This window comes from Homalodisca vitripennis, chromosome X (assembly GCF_021130785.1).
Source record: "Homalodisca vitripennis isolate AUS2020 chromosome X, UT_GWSS_2.1, whole genome shotgun sequence".
NCBI classification, from domain to species: Eukaryota; Metazoa; Arthropoda; class Insecta; order Hemiptera; family Cicadellidae; genus Homalodisca; species Homalodisca vitripennis.
In genome coordinates, this window is record NC_060215.1 from 14462391 (window position 1) to 14483585 (window position 21195).

General features: G+C 36.3%; 1 protein-coding gene across 2 annotated transcripts in view; it reads left to right on the forward strand.

Annotated features, from left to right (window-relative positions):
- LOC124368715 (angiotensin-converting enzyme-like) overlaps window positions 1-13260 on the forward strand; it is an 85776-nt gene extending 72516 nt beyond the window's left edge. For both annotated transcript variants that reach the window (XM_046826022.1, XM_046826021.1), the window contains 5 exons: window positions 296-404; window positions 4386-4500; window positions 4883-5126; window positions 7854-7994; window positions 12955-13260. In XM_046826022.1, coding sequence (XP_046681978.1) covers window positions 296-404; window positions 4386-4500; window positions 4883-5126; window positions 7854-7994; window positions 12955-13138 — 793 coding nt within the window. In that variant the 3' untranslated portion in view covers window positions 13139-13260. The remainder of the gene's footprint in view (window positions 1-295; window positions 405-4385; window positions 4501-4882; window positions 5127-7853; window positions 7995-12954) is intronic.
- The last annotated feature ends 7935 nt before the right edge of the window (window positions 13261-21195 follow it).

Genomic DNA, 21195 nt, shown 5'->3' on the forward strand with positions numbered 1-21195 from the left:
AAGTGTAATTTAAATATTCGTATGATAGAAATAATAATAAAAATTGATCCAATTATTACATGGAGCCCATGGAATCCTGTTCTTTTTTAAAAATTTCTCCTGTATCTGAATCTGAAATGTAAAAGGGTGTTTCAATATATTCATAAGTTTGTAAGGTAGTAAAATATAGCCGTAATATTACTGTTAAATTATACTTTGATTCTTCGTGATCCATCATGTGAAATACACGTGTTGTAAATTTTGTTCCAATCATTCAAATTCTTTGATAATCCTTAATGTATGGTATGATTCTTAGACTCCTGATGTGTGCTCAAGTCTCGTTGGAGGACTTCTACGTGATCCATCATGAGATGGGACACATTCAATACTATATATCTTATAAGGATCAGCCCACCATATTTCAGGTATCTATTCAAAAATCTTTATGGATATTATCAGGTATTATATAAACCTTGTTTATGCGACGTATACAAAAATACCGCTGAGGATTACCTCTATTTCTGGATGTACATTCTTAACTAGTGAAATTATGTGGGAAAAGTAAGTATATTTTTGAATTAAACTTTCTTAACAAAAATAATTGAAACCATTAATGTTTAGAAAATAAAATACTTAAATTAAAAATTTTGTACACTCCCTAGGCACATTAAATACTATTCATTATATTTTGTGAGTATGTATTACAAAAAATAAGACTGAGTGTTATAATAAGAATAACAACTTTACATTACGTAGCTATGGCGGGAAGAGTTGTTTCCATGTCAATGTTGTGTTTAGCTTTACTTAAACTTCCTCTTAGTGCAGCGTCTAACATCTGACGCTGTCACAAACTTGACTCCTGGAATTTGGAGTCATATTGTCTGAAGAGATCCAAAAAAGTCGGCGACGAAGAAGCTCAAAATCATATCACTGAACGATAGCAAATGTTCGGAAAATTTATGTTTCCTTCCATCGTCAAAAACAAACTTCAAACAAAGAGAATTCCTATTTCCAATGCAGCAGCAGAAGAATGGTATTTGTTGAATTAATTTGACATGGTATTTGGTCTTCAACAATTTCATCCTCGATGTTGATTAAAATTGGTTTGGATTGTTTATTTGGATTGTTTCTCTAGTAAAATTATTAATAGTTTTCCTTACAGTTGCCCGAGGCTCTATAGCCTTTAGCAACTCGTATGACTTTCCTACAGACCCTAAAGAAGGTTTTGAAGTTCCTATTGCGAATTTTGATGGCAAAGGTTAAAAAAAGTTAAAGTAAGGCAGCCTTAAAAAAGTTTGATTTTCAATTTTAGTTTTCCGGTTTGCACTCATGAACCACGACCTCCAGTGCAAAGTGATCAAAGATCGCAGTTTTCAAAACAGAAACTGTCGGGTCAGGAATGCTGATGGTCACTTTGTCGATGGCGGTATTCGTCGTAGCGGTTACTCGTGTCGGTGTGTTCACAGACCAATTTAAATTGAAGGTGTCAAGAATATCACGAAGTCACTGAGTAAGGGATCTGAATCGTCCATCACATTAATGTTGAAGTCGCTAATTTAAAAAAATTTAGTTCAAGTGATTAAAAGAGAATTTAAAAGTTTTTAGAGATTTACAAAAAAGGAGTTGCTGCAGTCATTGTAAAATCCAATAATACATTATATCACAACAGAATTCGTAGTAACTTTGATATCTTCTGTCTCAATATTTGAGTGTGAGCTATTGTTAATTTTTAAATGATTCGAATTTTAGTGGATTTTTTCAGAAAGATCTCCACTCCACCCCTCTCAAAGATTTTCGACAAAAATGATTTGCCATTCCGTAATTTTGGGTTTATAAGAGATTTAATATTTCTTGTTTGAATCCGTGCTCTGATACAACGGACACATCAGATTAAGCTCATTGCAACTTATCACCAGTTCATCAATTATGTCTTCTTGCAATATGTGCGTGTTGGTAAATAATTGTAATTTATCCTGTTGAAAATTTTGAAGTTCGTCAAAATTTTGAATCGAAGATTCCAAATGTTTTTCAAAATATTTTCTTCTTTTGTTACTGGACCTGAAGTTGCTCCCTATGTTGGAATTATAATAGTTTGGAACGAAGAGGTTTTTATTCATTGAGGAGATCGTGTCTTAATGTTATCACCTTTGTATAGGGTGTCCGCGTATGTGAAGTAATAGGTAGGAAGTAAACGGCTCCCCATGGGTACTAGAATGGTGGCATAGCCGCTGGATGGACGCTGGTGGCGATTGTGGAAGCGTCAGAAGTAGTGGTGAAGATGCAGACATTTGGGATCCAGAAGGAGCAGGTTGCAGGGATGCCACTTTTCCATCCTAGCCAACAGTCATTTACCTCACAGAGAGTTGTTGACCGTGCCTCGTGAAGACTCTTTGGCTTAGTCCGTCACAGTTTAACACAAGTATTTTTTCTGACGCACATCCAACTCCTCAATGATGGCGTACATGAGGACGGTCTGATGGAGGATGGGGTGGTCCGGATCCAGGTCCTGGCGGTGAGGCAAGTGTCAGCTGGTCTGGTCGCGATGCAGTCTTCCAGGTATCGATATATGTTCCGCTGCTCGCCTGCCGAAGACTGTTCAGAAATCATGACGCTGCATAAGTTTTTTTCTGAACACCGCCAAGATGTTTCACTAGCTTTAAAACTCATTTGTTGCCTGTATTTTACATTTAAAAAGAACGCAAGGTTTATCAGTCTTAGGTTTTTATCAATTGATAACATCCCTCGTTGAGATAAATTAAATATTAAATATATCAGCAACAATAAATAGATTAATGGTAACAATAAATATAATGAAGTGCGGTTAATAGTAAACAAAGGTTTTCTCAACGACAAAACAAAATGCAGGTAGTAAGGTTCGTACTAGTTATCTCCATGTCATCTATCCGAGACGCTCCACTGTCGCTACCGAAGCATTGCTGTTGCTTTGATAACGTTCGTCGCTCGTAGTCACTTTAAAGGGGGTGGTAGTTCTACTGATGTATGCGAGTCTAACCTTGTAAGTTAGCGTGGTTAGCACTTATAGTAACCACTAACTGGGAAAAGAAATTAGCTTTGTCCACAATAATTTAATTTCGCACTATTTAATATAATTAGCGTTTTTTTGTGTAGAACTTTTACTAATATTTAAAAATCTGTTTAAATCCAATTAAAACTACGGAGCGTTGTTGAAAGCTTGTTAAGAGGTAGTATCAGGTCTACCAACCGCCGTTTGAGAAAAATTATTTTGTACAAAATGATATTAGAAGCATTTAACAGCCTTTTATCAGCCTTTCCCCACGCTTTATATGCTCGCAATGTCCCTCTAGTTCAGACTCTTCCTTCTTGGAAAGTCCCATTCGTCCCCTAATGTCACTTGTCCCTATTTGTCACATATCACACAGTGCAGAATTATGCATGTGCAGGCCTTCAATAGCAGTTGTGCTTATAATGGAGTCTCAAATATCGACTCTCAAGAGGGATTTTTAAAGACTATACTTCTGAGAACTTTCAAATAAATTGTTATTGTTGATGAAGAACACTTACCCTCCAAACGGATGTTATCAGGAAAGAGACCCTAACATTTTAAATGGTCCTTAGTGTCCTTTATGAATGTTACATGCAATAGAAGAGTCATCATCCTCTCATAATAATTTTGTTCATGGATTATTGCAGAATTGTTAACCTACTGCTTCAATCATCATAACAAATATGGTATGTATTTTTATCACGGACTATCAATATTTCATTACCTTTATTCCTAAATACTGTTGTTCTGAAACACACACTGATGATCTTATCTTATCTACTAATGCCTCCGGCCACCAGTGCAGAATGCGATGCTGCCCTGCACTGATGGTGATGAAAGCAAAACATCCAAATAATCACGTAACAGTATAAAATTCTAGAGGGTCTGATCAAAAATAGCTGACGAACCAATGAAAAGTGTGTTTGAAAGGACCGCTCAAACATTGTATACAATGCTATAGAGAAGTTTGAGCGGTTGGTGAGAGATAATCAAAAAGATCCTCACAAAATAATAAAATAGATACGACTTCGGAACAAAACGTAATTTCATGGAATATGAACGCTCCATTGTAACAAATCTCTATGTATCGAAAGAATTACTCTTAAGCGTTGTTTCTTCATAGGTCTTAAACTATTTTAATTGATTATAAGTGAACAGATATTAATCGTCAATTTATCAACTTACTCTACTGTACTTACTGTGTGTATTTACTTATTTGTAACTACAAGGTAAATACAAATGTAACACTACATAGATGTACAACAATGAACAGTTCTTGATCCACTCTATAAAAAAGAGACAATGTACCAAGACAATCTGTACCTGCGCATCTAGTTTAGTATTGATTTGATTGAAACATGCTAATTCATTCGATTTAAAGGAAGGAGCAAATTCTGCTTTTCAAGAGGCGGTAGGTGACTCTGTGATGCTAGGCGTGATGAGCCCTCAACATCTAGAAAGGCTTGGAATCCTGGACCTTTCCTTGCTGTTATCAGGTGAGTCTCCCAATTAACATATTACAATGACTAGGTTTTGTGTAGGGGATTGGGAATGATAATGACGGGTTGAGAAAGTCTATTAGGCTAATTTAGGAAATCTTATTTAAATATAATAATAAAACTGATACAGTCTATCATTCATTATGAAATACCTCAAAAAACTGTTATTAAACATTTCCCAACAAATTCAAGTTTTACCAATAGCAATTACGAAGCATTATTAGGAATACAAGTATACTAGCTTGGCCAAGGCTGTCACTACATATTCGAGGGTCGGACAAAAATCTTCATGTAAATTTCAACGCTTTTAATAACATTGTCAATTTTTATTGTGAAACTTCTTATCATGGAAGCAAGTAATAACTGAACATTTCTTCAGATGTTGATACGACGTTACTCCTGAGGATGGCGCTGAACAAACTTCCCCAACTGGCTTTCGGACTAGTGGTCGACAAGTGGCGGTGGGCTGTGATGAGAGGATTGGTGCACCCTAGTCACTATAATCGTGCCTGGTGGGCTCTCCACACCGAGTACATGGGGGTCCGTCCTCCCACAACTCGCTCCGACGCAGACTTCGACCCCGCCATCAAGTTCCACATAATCGACAACACCCCCTATATTCGGTGGGTTTTTGCCATGTCCTTTTTCTCTCTTAGGACAGAAGCTTATAAATAACACTTAGTCCTATAAGAACCTTAGCACTAATGCCGGAGTGGTAGGATATTCAGGATGGGTAAGGTTAGGGGGTAGGGGCCGCCTCCTATCGAGATCCATGAGGAAGAGTTAGGGCTCTAATCTCAAAGTCATGTCCCCCCGGAAGAAGGGAATGCCAGCTCTGAACCAGCCTCTGCAGTCAAAGTAGGCAGGGACACACCCTTGTTGAGGTTAACAAGAACCTCTGATACTTAGGGAACAAACTCCACCAACTCTCCTGCAGTATTCTAGACCTATCGAATTACCCTTGAACCCCAGAATCTCGACATTTGCAGCCAGTGATGTGCCGCTCCTAGACATCCATAAGGTTTCCCGATTTAAGTAACACACCGGTTTTTGCTGTGTCCAGGTTCAACTGGAAGGTATAAATCAACCAGAAGTGATCCCTGCTGGGTCTTGTACCTTAAAGATATCAGCACAACGTAATTGATTCCTCCTGCCACAGCGACAAATGTTTCTGGCAAGACAAAGTGTCCTATCGGACATCGATTTTATTGATATGACACAACGGTTGGCTTCTTCCGGTAAGCTGATATCATGCCTCTAGCACGGCTGACTTCCTCTGCTACAACAAGCTAACTGTCTCTAAGGCAGTTATTTACTTACTTTGAAAAGTCTTTAAAAAACATTAAATTAATTCCTAATTGACTAATTAAATTTCATAGTGAATTTACATTTTGGACAAGTTGTAAACATTGAACAATAGGTCAAAATGTCTTCCGTCTACTTCAGTACATGTTTCACAACGTTTTCAGATTTGAAAAAAAATTGTTTCTGTAGATGTTTGGTATTATTAAACACTTCAAATTTGTTTTCGATAGCTGCTCTCAATTGCAACAAATTTGAGAGATTTTGGGTAAAAATTCGCCTTCGACCTTTGCACAATTATTGTTGTGTAACTTCTCACCAAGGAAGAATGGAATGTAGAAATGTAAGACTCTTTATGTTTAAACTAAAGAAAGCGAGTTTACTGCTCGCACCACATACAGAAGAGAGTTTCAGTTTTGGCAGGTTTTTATCTCCTTACACAGAAATTACTTTGGTCCAACAGAATTACTTTGAAAACCAAAATGATTATCTATAAGACAATATTGTAGAATCTATCTGTACATTTAGAGCAGAATATTGGAAAATGACAGAGAAAGGAAAGAAGAGAGTTGACACTGTCGAGATGAACTACCTGAGAAGAAGCTGTTGGATATCAAGATCGAAAACAGACCTGACACCGACTCCAGACAAAGAACAGAAGAAATATACACGACAGCAGAAGGAATAGAAAGTAGACAGTTAATTTGGTATGGCCCGTACACCGGATGGGAGGAAATAGATGATCTAGAAGAGCTCTGAAATATAATCTGCCAAATATAAAGAAAAGAGGAAAGACCATTAAAGTCATGGATAAGCGGTGTCAAGGAAACGATGAAAGGCAGAGCAATTGAGGATGACACTTGGAGAGATAAGAAAATATTGTGATAGAAATACGGGAAACGGCAAAAACTGTAGGACTTCGGCTTATTCACGGTGATACACGATTCGCTTTCTGTGTACTTTATATACACAGTGTTTGTTCATAACGAAACTACTACAAGTTTTATTACACATTTTGACCTGTTTCTAGCTGAAATAACAAAGGTATTGTTGCCCAAATATGAATGATCTTTTCATTTCACTCAACCCACAGTTCTGGGATCTAATTAGTTTAATTCATCAGGTCAAAAACCAAAAGAAGCGACTGAATTTGCTTCTTATTCTAATTTAACAGAACTTCAGGAAGACCTCGTTTCACATGGTGGAGCTGAAATCCGGAAGAAATCTTTCACTAGCCGTAACTCGCTAATGAAGCAATGTATAATATATATATATATACAATGAGTACAACAAAAACCGACATATCACTGACCCATTCTGGGCAACCCAGATGACAAGAATGTCTATAAAATACACATAACTAATCGCGAATGTCGAGATATTGGCCTGCAAGGGTGGATAGTTCCAATCTACTTCGGAGGATAACTGCTGTAGTTGGTGGAGCTGCTCCCTTAGCTAAAGGCTGTTGTCCTGAACGCGGAGGACTGCTGTACTTTACCTGTTTTTAGTGGAGAGGCTGCAACAGTGATTGCTAGCCCTTCTTCCAAGGTGACATGGCTGAGATATAATGGCGACCACCCCTCCTCATGGACCTCGACAGGAGGCAGCCCCTATCTCCAACCTTACCCATCACGAATATCCTGTCACTCCGGAAGCAAGGCAAAGATCCTTTTAGGACTGATTGAAATGAGAGTTTTCTCAGCTTCTTATCCTAAGGGAACATAACATTTCTGCACCACCAGCCGAGTGTATTAAAGAACCTCCTTGTACTTTGGACTATGACTATTATTGAACCAAAAGGTCTATATCAAAAGGTAAGATCTTACAATAGCATTACATCAGCACAAAAGTGTACATTTAAGTACTAAAACCAGTTTTATACTTCTTAGGAAATCATCACCTTCGCAATGGACAAAGAAATTATATCACGGTTTAGTCAATACCAGTATCTCGATTGCTTTTCAGTTTATTTTCATAAGTTCCTATTGAAAGTGACACACTTTACACTTGTTACCAACTATGGAGTAATAATATGAAGTGATGTTCAGGTACTATCTCGGAGCATTCCTGCAGATGCAGTTCCTCGAGTCCATGTGTCGCGCAGCCCTACCCGACAACCGAACAGACATCCCGTTTCCTCTGCATCGCTGTGACATCTACGGTTCCTACCAGGCTGGATCATTACTTAAGTACTTAAGTACCATATCAATTCTTATATCTCATTAATGTATCATCACAGTTCCTCGAGTCCATGTGTCGCGCAGCCCTACCCGACAACCGAACAGACATCCCGTTTCTCTGCATCATCGCTGTGACATCTACGGTTCCTACCAGGACTGGCTCATTACTTAAGTACTTAAGTACCCATATCAATTTCTTATATCTCTCATTAATGTATCATACACAGTTCCTACGAAGTCCATGTGTCGCGCAGCCCTACCCGACAACCGAACAGACATCCCGTTTCCTCTGCATCGCTGTGTGACATCTACGCGTTCCTACCAGGCTGGCTCATTACTTAAGTACCCATATCAATTCTTATATCTCATTAATGTATCATACCACAGTTCTCGAGTCCATGTGTCGCGCAGCCCTACCCGACAACCGAACAGACATCCCGTTTCCTCTGCATCGCTGTGACATCTACGGTTCCTACCAGGCTGGCTCATTACTTAAAGTACTTAAGTACCATATCAATTCTTATATCTCATTAATGTATCATACACAGTTCCTCGAGTCCATGTGTCGCGCAGCCCTACCCGACCAACCGAACAGACAAATCCCGTTTCCTCTGCATCGCTGTGACATCTACGGTTCCTACCAGGCTGGCTCATTACTTAAGTACTTAAGTACCATATCAATTCTTATATCTCATTAATGTATCATACACAGTGATCAGGTTTCAGGTGGAAGTGTACACAACATTAACATTTAGCAACATGTGCACCTTTAAAGGCGATGTAGAACAAACACAGTGTAACCCGGTGCCAATGGCGTAGTGTAGCGGGTAGCAACGTCGAGCGTGGCTGCTGCTTGGATAGGTTACCCGCTGAGCAATCCTGTCCTTGCAAGCAGTCCGCCTGCCCGGCCATTGGTGGTGGTTCGTGGAAAGTCACCTTTAAGCCGTTGGTCCCCAGGTTAAGTGTTAGAGAGGGCTTCTTAGCCCTAACTTCACCTGGTAAAATAAGATACTTTACTATTAAATTGTCTTTTGCTTTATTTATTTACTAACTAGTTCTTTGCCCTTGCTTAATTAGCTATTGATATAAATAATAATAAACGTTTGATTTTACAATTATTATTGCGTTTATTTGTCACATGTATGATACAGGGTTTCGTGAATTATTTACTGCCATGGGCACAAAAAAATATACATTCAACATAGAAAAGGTTGTGGTGCATGTTAGATTTGAATTTATGCTAATAATAGGTTCGAATTTTGAAAGATTTGGAATCATAAATTGGGTAGATCTTACTTGAGTTCAAATCCAGTTTTACTTTGTGTGTTCCATTGACACTTATTCATATTCCAATCATCCTTTTTTTATTTTTGTCGGTTTAGTGATGTGGATTTAATACTAGGTAGTAGTAATCCTTGAAGATCTGAGAGTTCTGGAGGTTGCCATCCAATATTCAAGTGTTCATCATCTAGTATATGTCTATTCTGTTTCTTTTACAAAAATCGAGATTCATCACCAATTAAAAACAAAAATAATAAAAAATGTGATTACTGTAATTTAATAAACTCAAATGTTGATTAACTTTTATGAAAAAAGGTTCTTTCTCAGTCTCATCTTAAGCCATCATTCAAAAGAATAAAATTCCATTATTGTAAAGTCACCATCTGATCTAAATTCACTTTATAACTCCAGGTGTTGTAAACTTACTTTGCATAACAATCTCCTTGATATTAAGATTTAATGTATTCTGTGGTATTTGGTCTAAAGACATTACTTTATTTTATGTGATGATTCAATTTTACAATAGTTTTTATGTATTTCTATCTTATATGTATGATAATTTGTTTTAATGTTAATTTTAACTCTAAAATAGGTTGCTAGTTTATCTTAATTTTAAAATCTATTGATTTATTATATGTTTATTGTAAGTTATCAAAATTGTATTGGGTGTAATGTTCTTCTTCTTGTATGTATTCCAGTGTGTGTACATAATGTGGTATAAACTCCTTTAGTTTATTTATTAATCTTTTATAAACAGACATAAAATAATATGAACTATTAACTTTTTAAAAACAAAACTGTAATATTACTTTACTTTTTACTTTTAACACCCGCATCAAAATAGTCCGATGACGTTTGAGGCAGTGTTGCCATTTCACTACTGACCACCAGGTGTTACTTGGCTACATACACATTCATACATGTATGTCACATATTGTTTGCTTGATTTATATGTTGATGCAAAACAAATTTATGAAATCAAATTACGCATATTTGTTTACGGTAACAGCTGGTGTTTGTTGCAACAAGTGTTGAGAAGTGTTAGTAATTTTCCATATACGTAAAACTGGCAACAGTGTTGGGCTTTGAGTGCAGAGGAAGGATTCAGATGCGTTACACATTGGAACATTTTCGTGAGGGCAGCTCTAATATGAACACGTATGAGGAGTTGTTCGATAGTCGTTTCATTGAAATTTGTGGAAAATCCATCCATTTTGATACGGGCGTACCATTACCCACTACTTGAATTATTTTTAATTTTTAAATTTTCCAAAAAAAAAAAAAAAAACAGTAGCAGTCGTGGGACTGCCGATAGAAGTGAAAACGGAACCATTAAGTTGAGAGTAATTAACAATACGTGAAGGAAACAGGATTTTTCCGGACATTTGCCATCGTTCAGTGAAACAAGAAAACACTTTGGTGTTACTGTTTTCTTGTTTCACTGAACGATGGCAAATGTCCGGAAAAATCCTGTTTCCTTCACAATCCTTCCATCGTCAAAAATACCTTTGTAACAATACGTTATAGTAGCAGTACATCTGTAATTGTAAATGTGACGCGTTTTTAATTTTCCAATTTTAAAATCCACGAAAAAATATTATCAAATAACTAGAAATCTATTTTACCACGATAGTAAGATAAATCTTATACCGTAATAATACTCATTTCATGATGAAGAGGTTAAATATTAAAAACATAATTAAAATGAATAATGCTAAATTTTAAATACAAATATTCGTACAAATATTAAAAATGTTTAAAAATATATTCGTTGTTTTCATTATTCATTTATCTGTATAAAAATATGTTGTAATTGCTCAATATTAATAGTTAGTTAAACATAGAATACAAGTGAGTAAACACCGAGTGAACAACAGTGAGTTGAACACCGTTGTAAATAATACAGTTATTGCTACGGATAAAGTATATAATTGCAATAACAATTAAACCCACAATATTTTTAAAACTAATAAATTAGTTAAATTAACTTGGTTCTTTCGTAAAAGTTTTTTTATTGCACAATAAACTAATTTATTGAGTTAATACGGTATCAGTGAGCCAATGCGCCAACTACAGTTCCGGCAGAAACGTTCACTCATCACTTCATACGCTACTACTACAGGCTAAACTAAACTTCCAATAAAAAAATGATAAATTACAAAAAAAATATTCATCTATTTTCACACAACTTTCTCGCTGACAAATTTTGTCTGACCAAAAAATAAAAAAAATCCTCGCTTACTACTTTTTTTCTTGTCATTGTAAACGCTATGTAAAATGTAAACAATAATCAAAATTATTTCGAAATTTTTTTAATATTTAAAAATGTAACCAATAGATTGCCAATATTAAGAGCTTTAATTTGACGCATCTTACAGAATTGTACGACATTGGCTTCACTTTTAAATCGCGAGAGGAAGCCGTACAGGTCACTGATTTTCGCAGTCTGTTTTCATACTCCGCCGGGACAGTTTTAACACAGCGAGACTGACTTTTTCATGCAGGTTAGTAGTCCGCGGGCCAAGTCTACGGTTAAAAAACACAGCGAGACTGACTTTTTCATGCAGGTTAGTATCATTAGCATGTCGGTGACGCGAACCGAGGATTTTACCCTCAACCAAAACGCTCAACGCGCCTAAAGAAGTTTTCACTTAAAAAAAAATTACATTCTTTCCAAATACTAAAGAAATATCTACGCAATCTCGTTATTTATTAAAATAATTTTAGCCTTATTACTAATTCCGCACGCACTTGTAATACGTTGAACATTATATAAAAATTAACACAATATGCTCTATATGTAGAGTGACTTTTTAAAGTGGGTTATATTTGTATGTTTCAAACTATAAATCCTAAAAAAAATACAATTGGGAGACAGTTCTGCTTTTTGGTTTATTAAAAAAATCGAGTTTGAAAACATTGAAAATTGCCGCCATTTTCCAAGACGACGGCCAACTTATTTTTTATAATAGAGCGAATTTATGATAGCTATAAATTTAAAATGTAATTATAAGACTTTTTACTCTAGTCTATTTTTGTATTAATCTACTAGTTTAAGAGCTGTAGGCATTTACAGATTTGCAATTTCCCACTTTGAAGCGCTGCCCTGTAGGGAGGTTATTTTCTATAAATCCATTCGTTGAATCAAGATGGACATGAAATTAGTTACAAGTCTAATATATATAAATTCTGATGTCCCAGATGATGTGTGCAACAAAGAATTCCTTGGACGAATTTACTGCAAACTAATAAACTAAGTTTCCTGTTTAGCATGCAGACATGTAGTTTAAATTACGCTTGATCTTTTTAGGGGTAGTAATGACCTTTAATAATGATTACGTAACCGAACGGTAGGAGTAACAAACCCTGTGTCATGGTGTTAGACTCCCTAAGTGTTTAGGGATTTGCTAGTCTAGACATAAGGGCGAGCCACCTCCTCCTTGCTTTGACTGGAGAGGCTGGTATAGAGCTGGCTTCCCTTCCTCCAAGGAGACCAGCTGGCTGAGATTAATACCCAATATTCTTCCTCATTGATCTTGACATTAGGCAGCCAGCACCCCCAACCACGCCCATTCAGAATATCCTGTCACCCCGGAAGCAGCGCAAAGGCCTAAGTGCAATTCCTCAACTTCTTGTCCTAAGAGTGAAAAACCTAAAGCTTCTGTAACTCTTCTGTGGCCACTTGCAGGAACATGATGAGGCTGGGGACGAGCGTGAGATGGCAAGAAGCCTTACGGGTGGCGACTGACGGCCAATACAGCTGGTACTCCGCAAAACCTCTTCTCCAGTACTTCAAACCGCTGGAAAACTGGCTCGACCTGCAGATATCTCGGCATCAGATCCCAGTCTGGTTCGATTCTGAATCGGAATAACACCAAACTGTACCTGTACTTCTCGAACGGTCAAATATTGTCTTGTTCTAAATTAAACGCTTACACATTGTCATAAACGCTTACTTCCAATTTTTGGTATTCATTAAATTTTGCTTTCAAAAAAGAAATGGGACTATAATTTTACACCTCATTTTCTCCTTTGATTATTATTATTAAACTTTGGATATCATTGTATATTTTTATAATTATAACCGTGAATAGTAAAATAATTACAGAACTCAACATGATTTTTTATTGAATTTCAGGTTTTTATGGACTATATAATATAATGTATAGTATAATACAACACCATACAATATAATGTAACATAATATAATATGGCCTATGATTATATCATATGGTCTCTGGACGAATAAAATTTACCTCTTGTGAAGTAAGTACCACACGTGTTAAACTCATACAGTTACACAGTTAGTTGTTACGGCTTATTCCAAAGTTACGATTTTAAAAACAGAATGTGATGTGTTTCATTACCAAGATAATTTCATGGCCCTGTCTCAATGAAAACTGCAAGTTAGGGGCGCAATTAGGACGAATTGCACTGTCTAACTTATTGTAAGTCTAGTCGTACTTAATTTGTGATCTTTTTCATTGTCCTATTTTTGTAAGAAACGACACGTTGTTAATAACATAGAACAGAAGTTTTTTTTTCGAAAACTAGCATATAAGATAACATTTGTGACACCTGAAAGCGATGTTGCTTTGTTTAAAAGCCATTGTAATAACGGGTATAGACCACTGTATAAATATAAAAATTTTAGACCAATAAGTGGTTATATACATTTTTATAGAATGACAGCACGGTGTTTTATTTATTGTTCTATTTAGATAGAACGATACGAAATAGGAGAATACCGTATTGATCTGTTAATATATCCTAAGTTTATCAACATAGAACATGTTTATGTAGGAATATTATCTGTAAATCATTCCCTTAACAAAAAAAAAATAATTAACTGAACTAAATAATACAGGCCACAATACCAGGCGAAATCAAATGTTAATTTCTCTCCCCGACAGCCAGATACAGAGCAGCCTGCTGTTTTTGTGGACGAAAAATAGCAATGATCTGTTTCCCAAAATTCTTAAAAGATGGCTTATTATGGCCTTATCCATGCACTTTTAGCGCATAGAATAAGACTCTGGGGAGGTTGTTCCAAAAGCAAAATGGAGCAAACTTTTAAACAAACAAAAAATAACTGAAAGATTAATTGCAAAGTTGAACTTTAGATAGTCGTGCAAGGAATCTTTCAGGGAGCTGGGATTGTCGATTTTACCCTGCCATTACATTTCTGAGGTGATCCTGTACTGCTTTTCCAAGAGTGTCTTGGTTCGTGGCAAGGAAGTTCACCAATACGAATCCAGAGGCAGGGACAACTTCAGAACACAGCAACACAGACTGACGTTGTCTCAACACCTCCCGCAACAAGTTGGTGTCAGACTAATCAACAGGCTCCCTGAGGGTGTAACAATTAAAATAACACAAATCAATTCAAAACTCGTCTCAAGCGCCTTTTGGTGTCTAAAGCGTTTTTACTGTGTTAAAGAATTCATGATAAGTCGCTGGTAAATTTAGAAATCAAGAAATAAACACTGGATCTGATGTCGGAATGGATGTGTGTCTGTATGAATTTATAAAATTTATGTCTGACTGATAGAAAACGTGCACACGGAGTTTTTACAAAATTTATTAAAGTTGATGATGGCGATACAATGTCAGAAATTGTTAAGTGCAATAAAGAGATTATTATTATTATTGCAATAGGTCTACACTCAACAACCAACCACTGACAAGTGACCGGTGACGAATACTACATGGCGATCGTCACGGCAGTTATATCCAACAGACTGTTTTAACAGAAATGTTCTCGAAAGTATCCATCTTTTCGACCAATGGAGGGGTGTATAAATATTTGGCCCATGACTATATCATAACTTGTCTTGATGTCAAACTTTTAAATTTCAAAATCTCAATTTTGGTTCTCAGAGATTGTAATAAATTTAACGAATTTTAAATCAAGTCTTCAATAGCATCAGCACCACAAAAAACTTATTATCAAGTCGATGAAACGATCGTGTAAGCTGTTGCTGGTACTATCTGTCCTTTGCTAGATGAGATGGCTACTCCGAAGAGAAATATTATAATACTGCAGGAAACTGTAGTCTCATCATAATCTTCACTTTTACTCACTAGCGGCTTATGTTTTATGAGTAATAATGCTATTTTCGTTCGTGATAAAACAAACAGTATGCGTAAACCTACTTTAAAAAGCTCTCATGATTGTTTTAAAACTATTTTAAAATCTATGGCAAATAACCCAAACATTCGAGCAGGTATCGCATTGTTCAAAACACCGACGATATCACTATGGTATCACGACACTCACCGAATTCAGTCTCGAAACTTTGTCCTGTTTCGTACCTATCATTTTTCTGAACTCATTTAGAACTACAATAACAACTTTTATTATTAAAACAACACTCATATAATTTAGATGGATTAAGACAGAATAGATGCAGGGTGTTCATATTTGGTACTGACCCAAATGAGTTTTCTGTACTAATTATAATTTTTGGAGTATTTCTAAAACTTAATTTATGAATACTTGAAGTTTAGGGAAGTCTGGAATAGTGAGAACTGTGAGAGTTCGACTATGTATGTCTTCCCGGCAGCTTTTATGGACAGTGGATGGGTTATGGAGTATTAGAAGTTGTTACTAAATTGAGGAGTATTTCATAAATATCGTTATTCGGAAATAGGCCTACTTTCCTTTTGCTACTGGACTCTGATACGTTTTAATTGTTTTGCTTACTTTATACATGCCTTAAGGGTTTTCACCTAAAGAAGAAAATAGAATTCTTCAACACACAACGATGGAAAATTTATAAAATTCTGTAGCCTTCCAATCATGCATCGTCCAAATTTAACTTTAAACATAAAAACGGGTTGCCTTTAATTCAGGGATAAATTAGCTCTGGATTTCTCGAAGTAGTCCATTCCCACACCGGTCGAGAGCGGCCAGTCACCTGTCCCCAATCTTGAGAAATGATTTTACGGAGGTTTTGTCTCAGTAACATATAAATCGTCGAAACAAGATTAATTTTGTTAACTTGCACACTTGTTTAGATTTGTACACGCATTCTCGATTTCCTCTTTGCTCCAAGTAATCCGCTAGAGGTACGGTCTGTCTTTCATCCTTTCGTAATTTTTATAGATGAGATGACTGCATTCTATAGAAAAATTATAAAAGTGCAGGATTCGGTGAACAAGCTATATACTGGAGATGGAACAACTTGAACAATATCAACACCACAACAAACTTAATGATTAACTCGGTGAAACGATACTGTAAGCTATTATTGCTGGTACCATCTAGGTTTTGTTAGACAAATTGGCTGCTCCGAAGAGAAATATTATAACACTGTAGGATACAAATGTGATGGGACATACTGCCAAACTTCAACCATATCAGCGCCACAATCAACCTAATGATCAACTCTATGAAACGAATTTATCGCTCGTGCTCTCTAGGCTTTGTTAGACGAGGTAACTGTGCCGATAAGACAGATTATAACGCTGCAGGAATCGGTGAGCAAGCTGGAACCCATGTGAGTAAAAGCATTGAATAACTTCAACAGTATCAATGCCACAACAAACTTATGATCAAGCTCTCGACTTTGTTAGACGAGGCGAATGCGTCGATAAGACTGATTTAAAATTATGTAGAAAGCAGTGTGCAAGCTTGATACATATGTGAGGATAAACACTGAATAACTTCAACAGTATCAATGCCACAACAAACTTATGATTAAGCTCTCTAGACTTTGTTAGACGAGGCGAATGCGTCGATAAGACTGATTAAAATTATGTAGAAAGCAGTGTGCAAGCTTGATACATATGTGAGGATAAACACTGAATAACTCAATCGTATCAGGGCCACAACAAACTTATGATCAAGCTCTCGACTTTGTTAGACGAGGCGAATGCGTCGATAAGACTGATTAAAATTATGTAGAAAGCAGTGTGCAAGCTTGATACATATGTGAGGATAAACACTGAATAACTTCAACAGTATCAATGCCACAACAAACTTATGATTAAGCTCTCTAGACTTTGTTAGACGAGGTGAATGCGTCGATAAGACAGATTAAAATTATGTAAAAAGCAGTGTGCAAGCTTGATACATATGTGAGGATAAACACTGAATAACTTCAACAGTATCAATGCCACAACAAACTTATGATTAAGCTCTCTAGACTTTGTTAGACGAGGTGAATGCGTCGATAAGACAGATTAAAATTATGTAGAAAGCAGTGTGCAAGCTTGATACATATGTGAGGATAAACACTGAATAACTTCAACAGTATCAATGCCACAACAAACTTATGATTAAGCTCTCTAGACTTTGTTAGACGAGGTGAATGCGTCGATAAGACAGATTAAAATTATGTAGAAAGCAGTGTGCAAGCTTGATACATATGTGAGGATAAACACTCTGAATAACTTCAACAGTATCAATGCCACAACAAACTTATGATTAAGCTCTCTAGACTTTGTTGTTAGACGAGGTGAATGCGTCGATAAGACAGATTAAAATTATGTAGAAAGCAGTGTGCAAGCTTGATACATATGTGAGGATAAACACTGAATAACTTCAACAGTATCAATGCCACAACAAAACTTATGATTAAGCTCTCTAGACTTTGTTAGACGAGGTGAATGCGTTCGATAAGACTGATTAAAATTATGTAGAAAGCAGTGTGCAAGCTTGATACATATGTGAGGATAAACACTGAATAAACTTCAACAGTATCAATGCCACAACAAACTTATGATTAAGCTCTCTAGACTTTGTTAGACGAGGCGAATGCGTCGATAAGACTGATTAAAATTATGTAGAAAGCAGTGTGCAAGCTTGATACATGTGTTAGGATAAACACTGAATAACTCATCGTATTACAGCCACAACAAACTTATGATTAAGCTCTCTAGACTTTGTTAGACGAGGTGAATGCGTCGATAAGACAGATTAAAATTATGTAGAAAGCAGTGTGCAAAGCTTGATACATATGTGAGGATAAACACTGAATAACTTCAACAGTATCAATGCCACAACAAAACTTATGATTAAGGTCTCTAGACTTTGGTTAGACGAGGTGAATGCGTCGATAAGACAGATTAAAATTATGTAGAAAGCAGTGTGCAAGCTTGATACATATGTGAGGATAAACACTGAATAACTTCAACAGTATCAATGCCACAACAAACTTATGATTAAGCTCTCTAGACTTTGTTAGACGAGGTGAATGCGTCGATAAGACAGATTAAAATTATGTAGAAAGCAGTGTGCAAGCTTGATACATATGTGAGGATAAACACTGAATAACTTCAAACAGTATCAATGCCACAACAAACTTAGATTTAAGCTCTCTAGACTTTGTTAGACGAGGTGAATGCGTCGATAAGACAGATTAAAATTATGTAGAAAGCAGTGTGCAAGCTTGATACATATGTGAGGATAAACACTGAATAACTTCAACAGTATCAATGCCACAACAAACTTATGATTGAAGCTCTCTAGACTTTGTTAGACGAGGTGAATGCGTCGATAAGACTGATTAAAAATTATGTAGAAAGCAGTGTGCAAGCTTGATACATATGTGAGGATAAACACTGAATAACTTCAACAGTATCAATGCCACAACAAACTTATGATTAAGCTCTCTAGACTTTGTTAGACGAGGTGATGCGTCGATAAGACTGATTAAAATTATGTAGAAAGCAGTGTGCAAGCTTGATACATATGTGAGGATAAACACTGAATAACTTCAACAGTATCAATGCCACAACAAAACTTATGATTAAGCTCTCTAGACTTTGTTAGACGAGGTGAATGCGTCGATAAGACAGATTAAAATTATGTAGAAAGCAGTGTGCAAGCTTGATACATGTGTTTAGGATAAACACTGAATAACTCATCGTATTACAGCCACAACAAACTTATGATTAAGCTCTCTAGACTTTGTTAGACGAGGTGAATGCGTCGATAAGACAGATTAAAAATTATGTAGAAAGCAGTGTGCAAGCTTGATACATATGTGAGGATAAACACTGAATAACTTCAACAGTATCAATGCCACAACAAACTTTATGATTAAGCTCTCTAGACTTTGTTTAGACGAGGTGAATGCGTCGATAAGACTGATTAAAATTATGTAGAAAGCAGTGTGCAAGCTTGATACATATGTGAGGATAAACACTGAATAACTTCAACAGTATCAATGCCACAACAAAACTTATGATTAAGCTCTCTAGACTTTGTTAGACGAGGTGAATGCGTCGATAAGACTGATTAAAATTATGTAGAAAGCAGTGTGCAAGCTTGATACATATGTGAGGATAAACACTGAATAACTTCAACAGTATCAATGCCACAACAAACTTATGATTAAGCTCTCTAGACTTTGTTAGAACGAGGTGAATGCGTCGATAAGACAGATTAAAATTATGTAGAAAGCAGTGTGCAAGCTTGATACATATGTGAGGATAAACACTGAATAACTTCAACAGTATCAATGCCACAACAAACTTATGAATTAAGCTCTCTAGACTTTGTTAGACGAGGTGAATGCCGTCGATAAGACTGATTAAAATTATGTAGAAAGCAGTGTGCAAGCTTGATACATATGTGAGGATAAAACACTGAATAACTTCAACAGTATCAATGCCACAACAAACTTATGATTAAGCTCTCTAGACTTTGTTAGACGAGGTGAATGCGTCGATAAGACTGATTAAAATTATGTAGGAAACAGTGTGCAAGCTTGATACATATGTGAGATAAACACTGAATAACTCAATCGTATCAGGGCCACAAAACATTTAATGACCTACTTGATGAAAACGGTGAGCAAGTTGGAACCCATGCGAGTAAAAGCATTGAATAACTTCAACAGTATCGATGCCACAACAAACTTATGATCAAGCTCTCTAGACTTTGTTAGACGAGGTGAATGCGTCGATAAGACAGATTAAAATTATGTAGGAAACAGTGTGCAAGCTTGATACATATGTTAGGATAAACACTGAATAACTCAATCGTATCAGGGCCACAAAACATTTAATGACCTACTTGATGAAAACGGTGAGCAAGTTGGAACCCATGCGAGTAAAAGCATTGAATAACTTCAACAGTATCGATGCCACAACAAACTTATGATCAAGCTCTCTAGACTTTGTTAGACGAGGTGAATGCGTCGATAAGACAGATTAAAATTATGTAGGAAACAGTGTGCAAGCTTGATACATGTGTTAGATAAACACTGAATAACTCAATCGTATCAGGGCCACAAAACATTTAATGACCTACTTGATGAAAAACGGTGAGCAAGTTGGAACCCATGCGAGTAAAAGCATTGAATAACTTCAAACAGTATCGATGCCACAACAAACTTATGATCAAGCTCTCTAGACTTTGTTAGACGAGGTGAATGCGTCGATAAGACAGATTAAAATTATGTAGAAAGCAGTGTGCAAGCTTGATACATATGTGAGGATAAACACTGAATAACTTCAACAGTATCAATGCCACAACAAACTTATGATTAAGCTCTCTAGACTTTGTTAGACGAGGTGAATGCGTCGATAAGACAGATTAAAATTATGTAGAAAGCAGTGTGCAAGCTTGATACATGTGTTAGGATAAACACTGAATAAACTCATCGTATTACAGCCACAACAAACTTATGATTAAGCTCTCTAGACTTTGATAGACGAGGTGAATGCGTCGATAAGACAGATTAAAATTATGTAGAAAGCAGTGTGCAAGCTTGATACATATGTGAGGATAAACACTGAATAACTTCAACAGTATCAATGCCACACAACAAACTTATGATTAAGCTCTCTAGACTTTGTTAGACGAGGTGAATGCGTCGATAAGACAGATTAAAATTATGTAGAAAGCAGTGTGCAAGCTTGATACATATGTGAGGATAAACACTGAATAACTTCAACAGTAATCAATGCCACAACA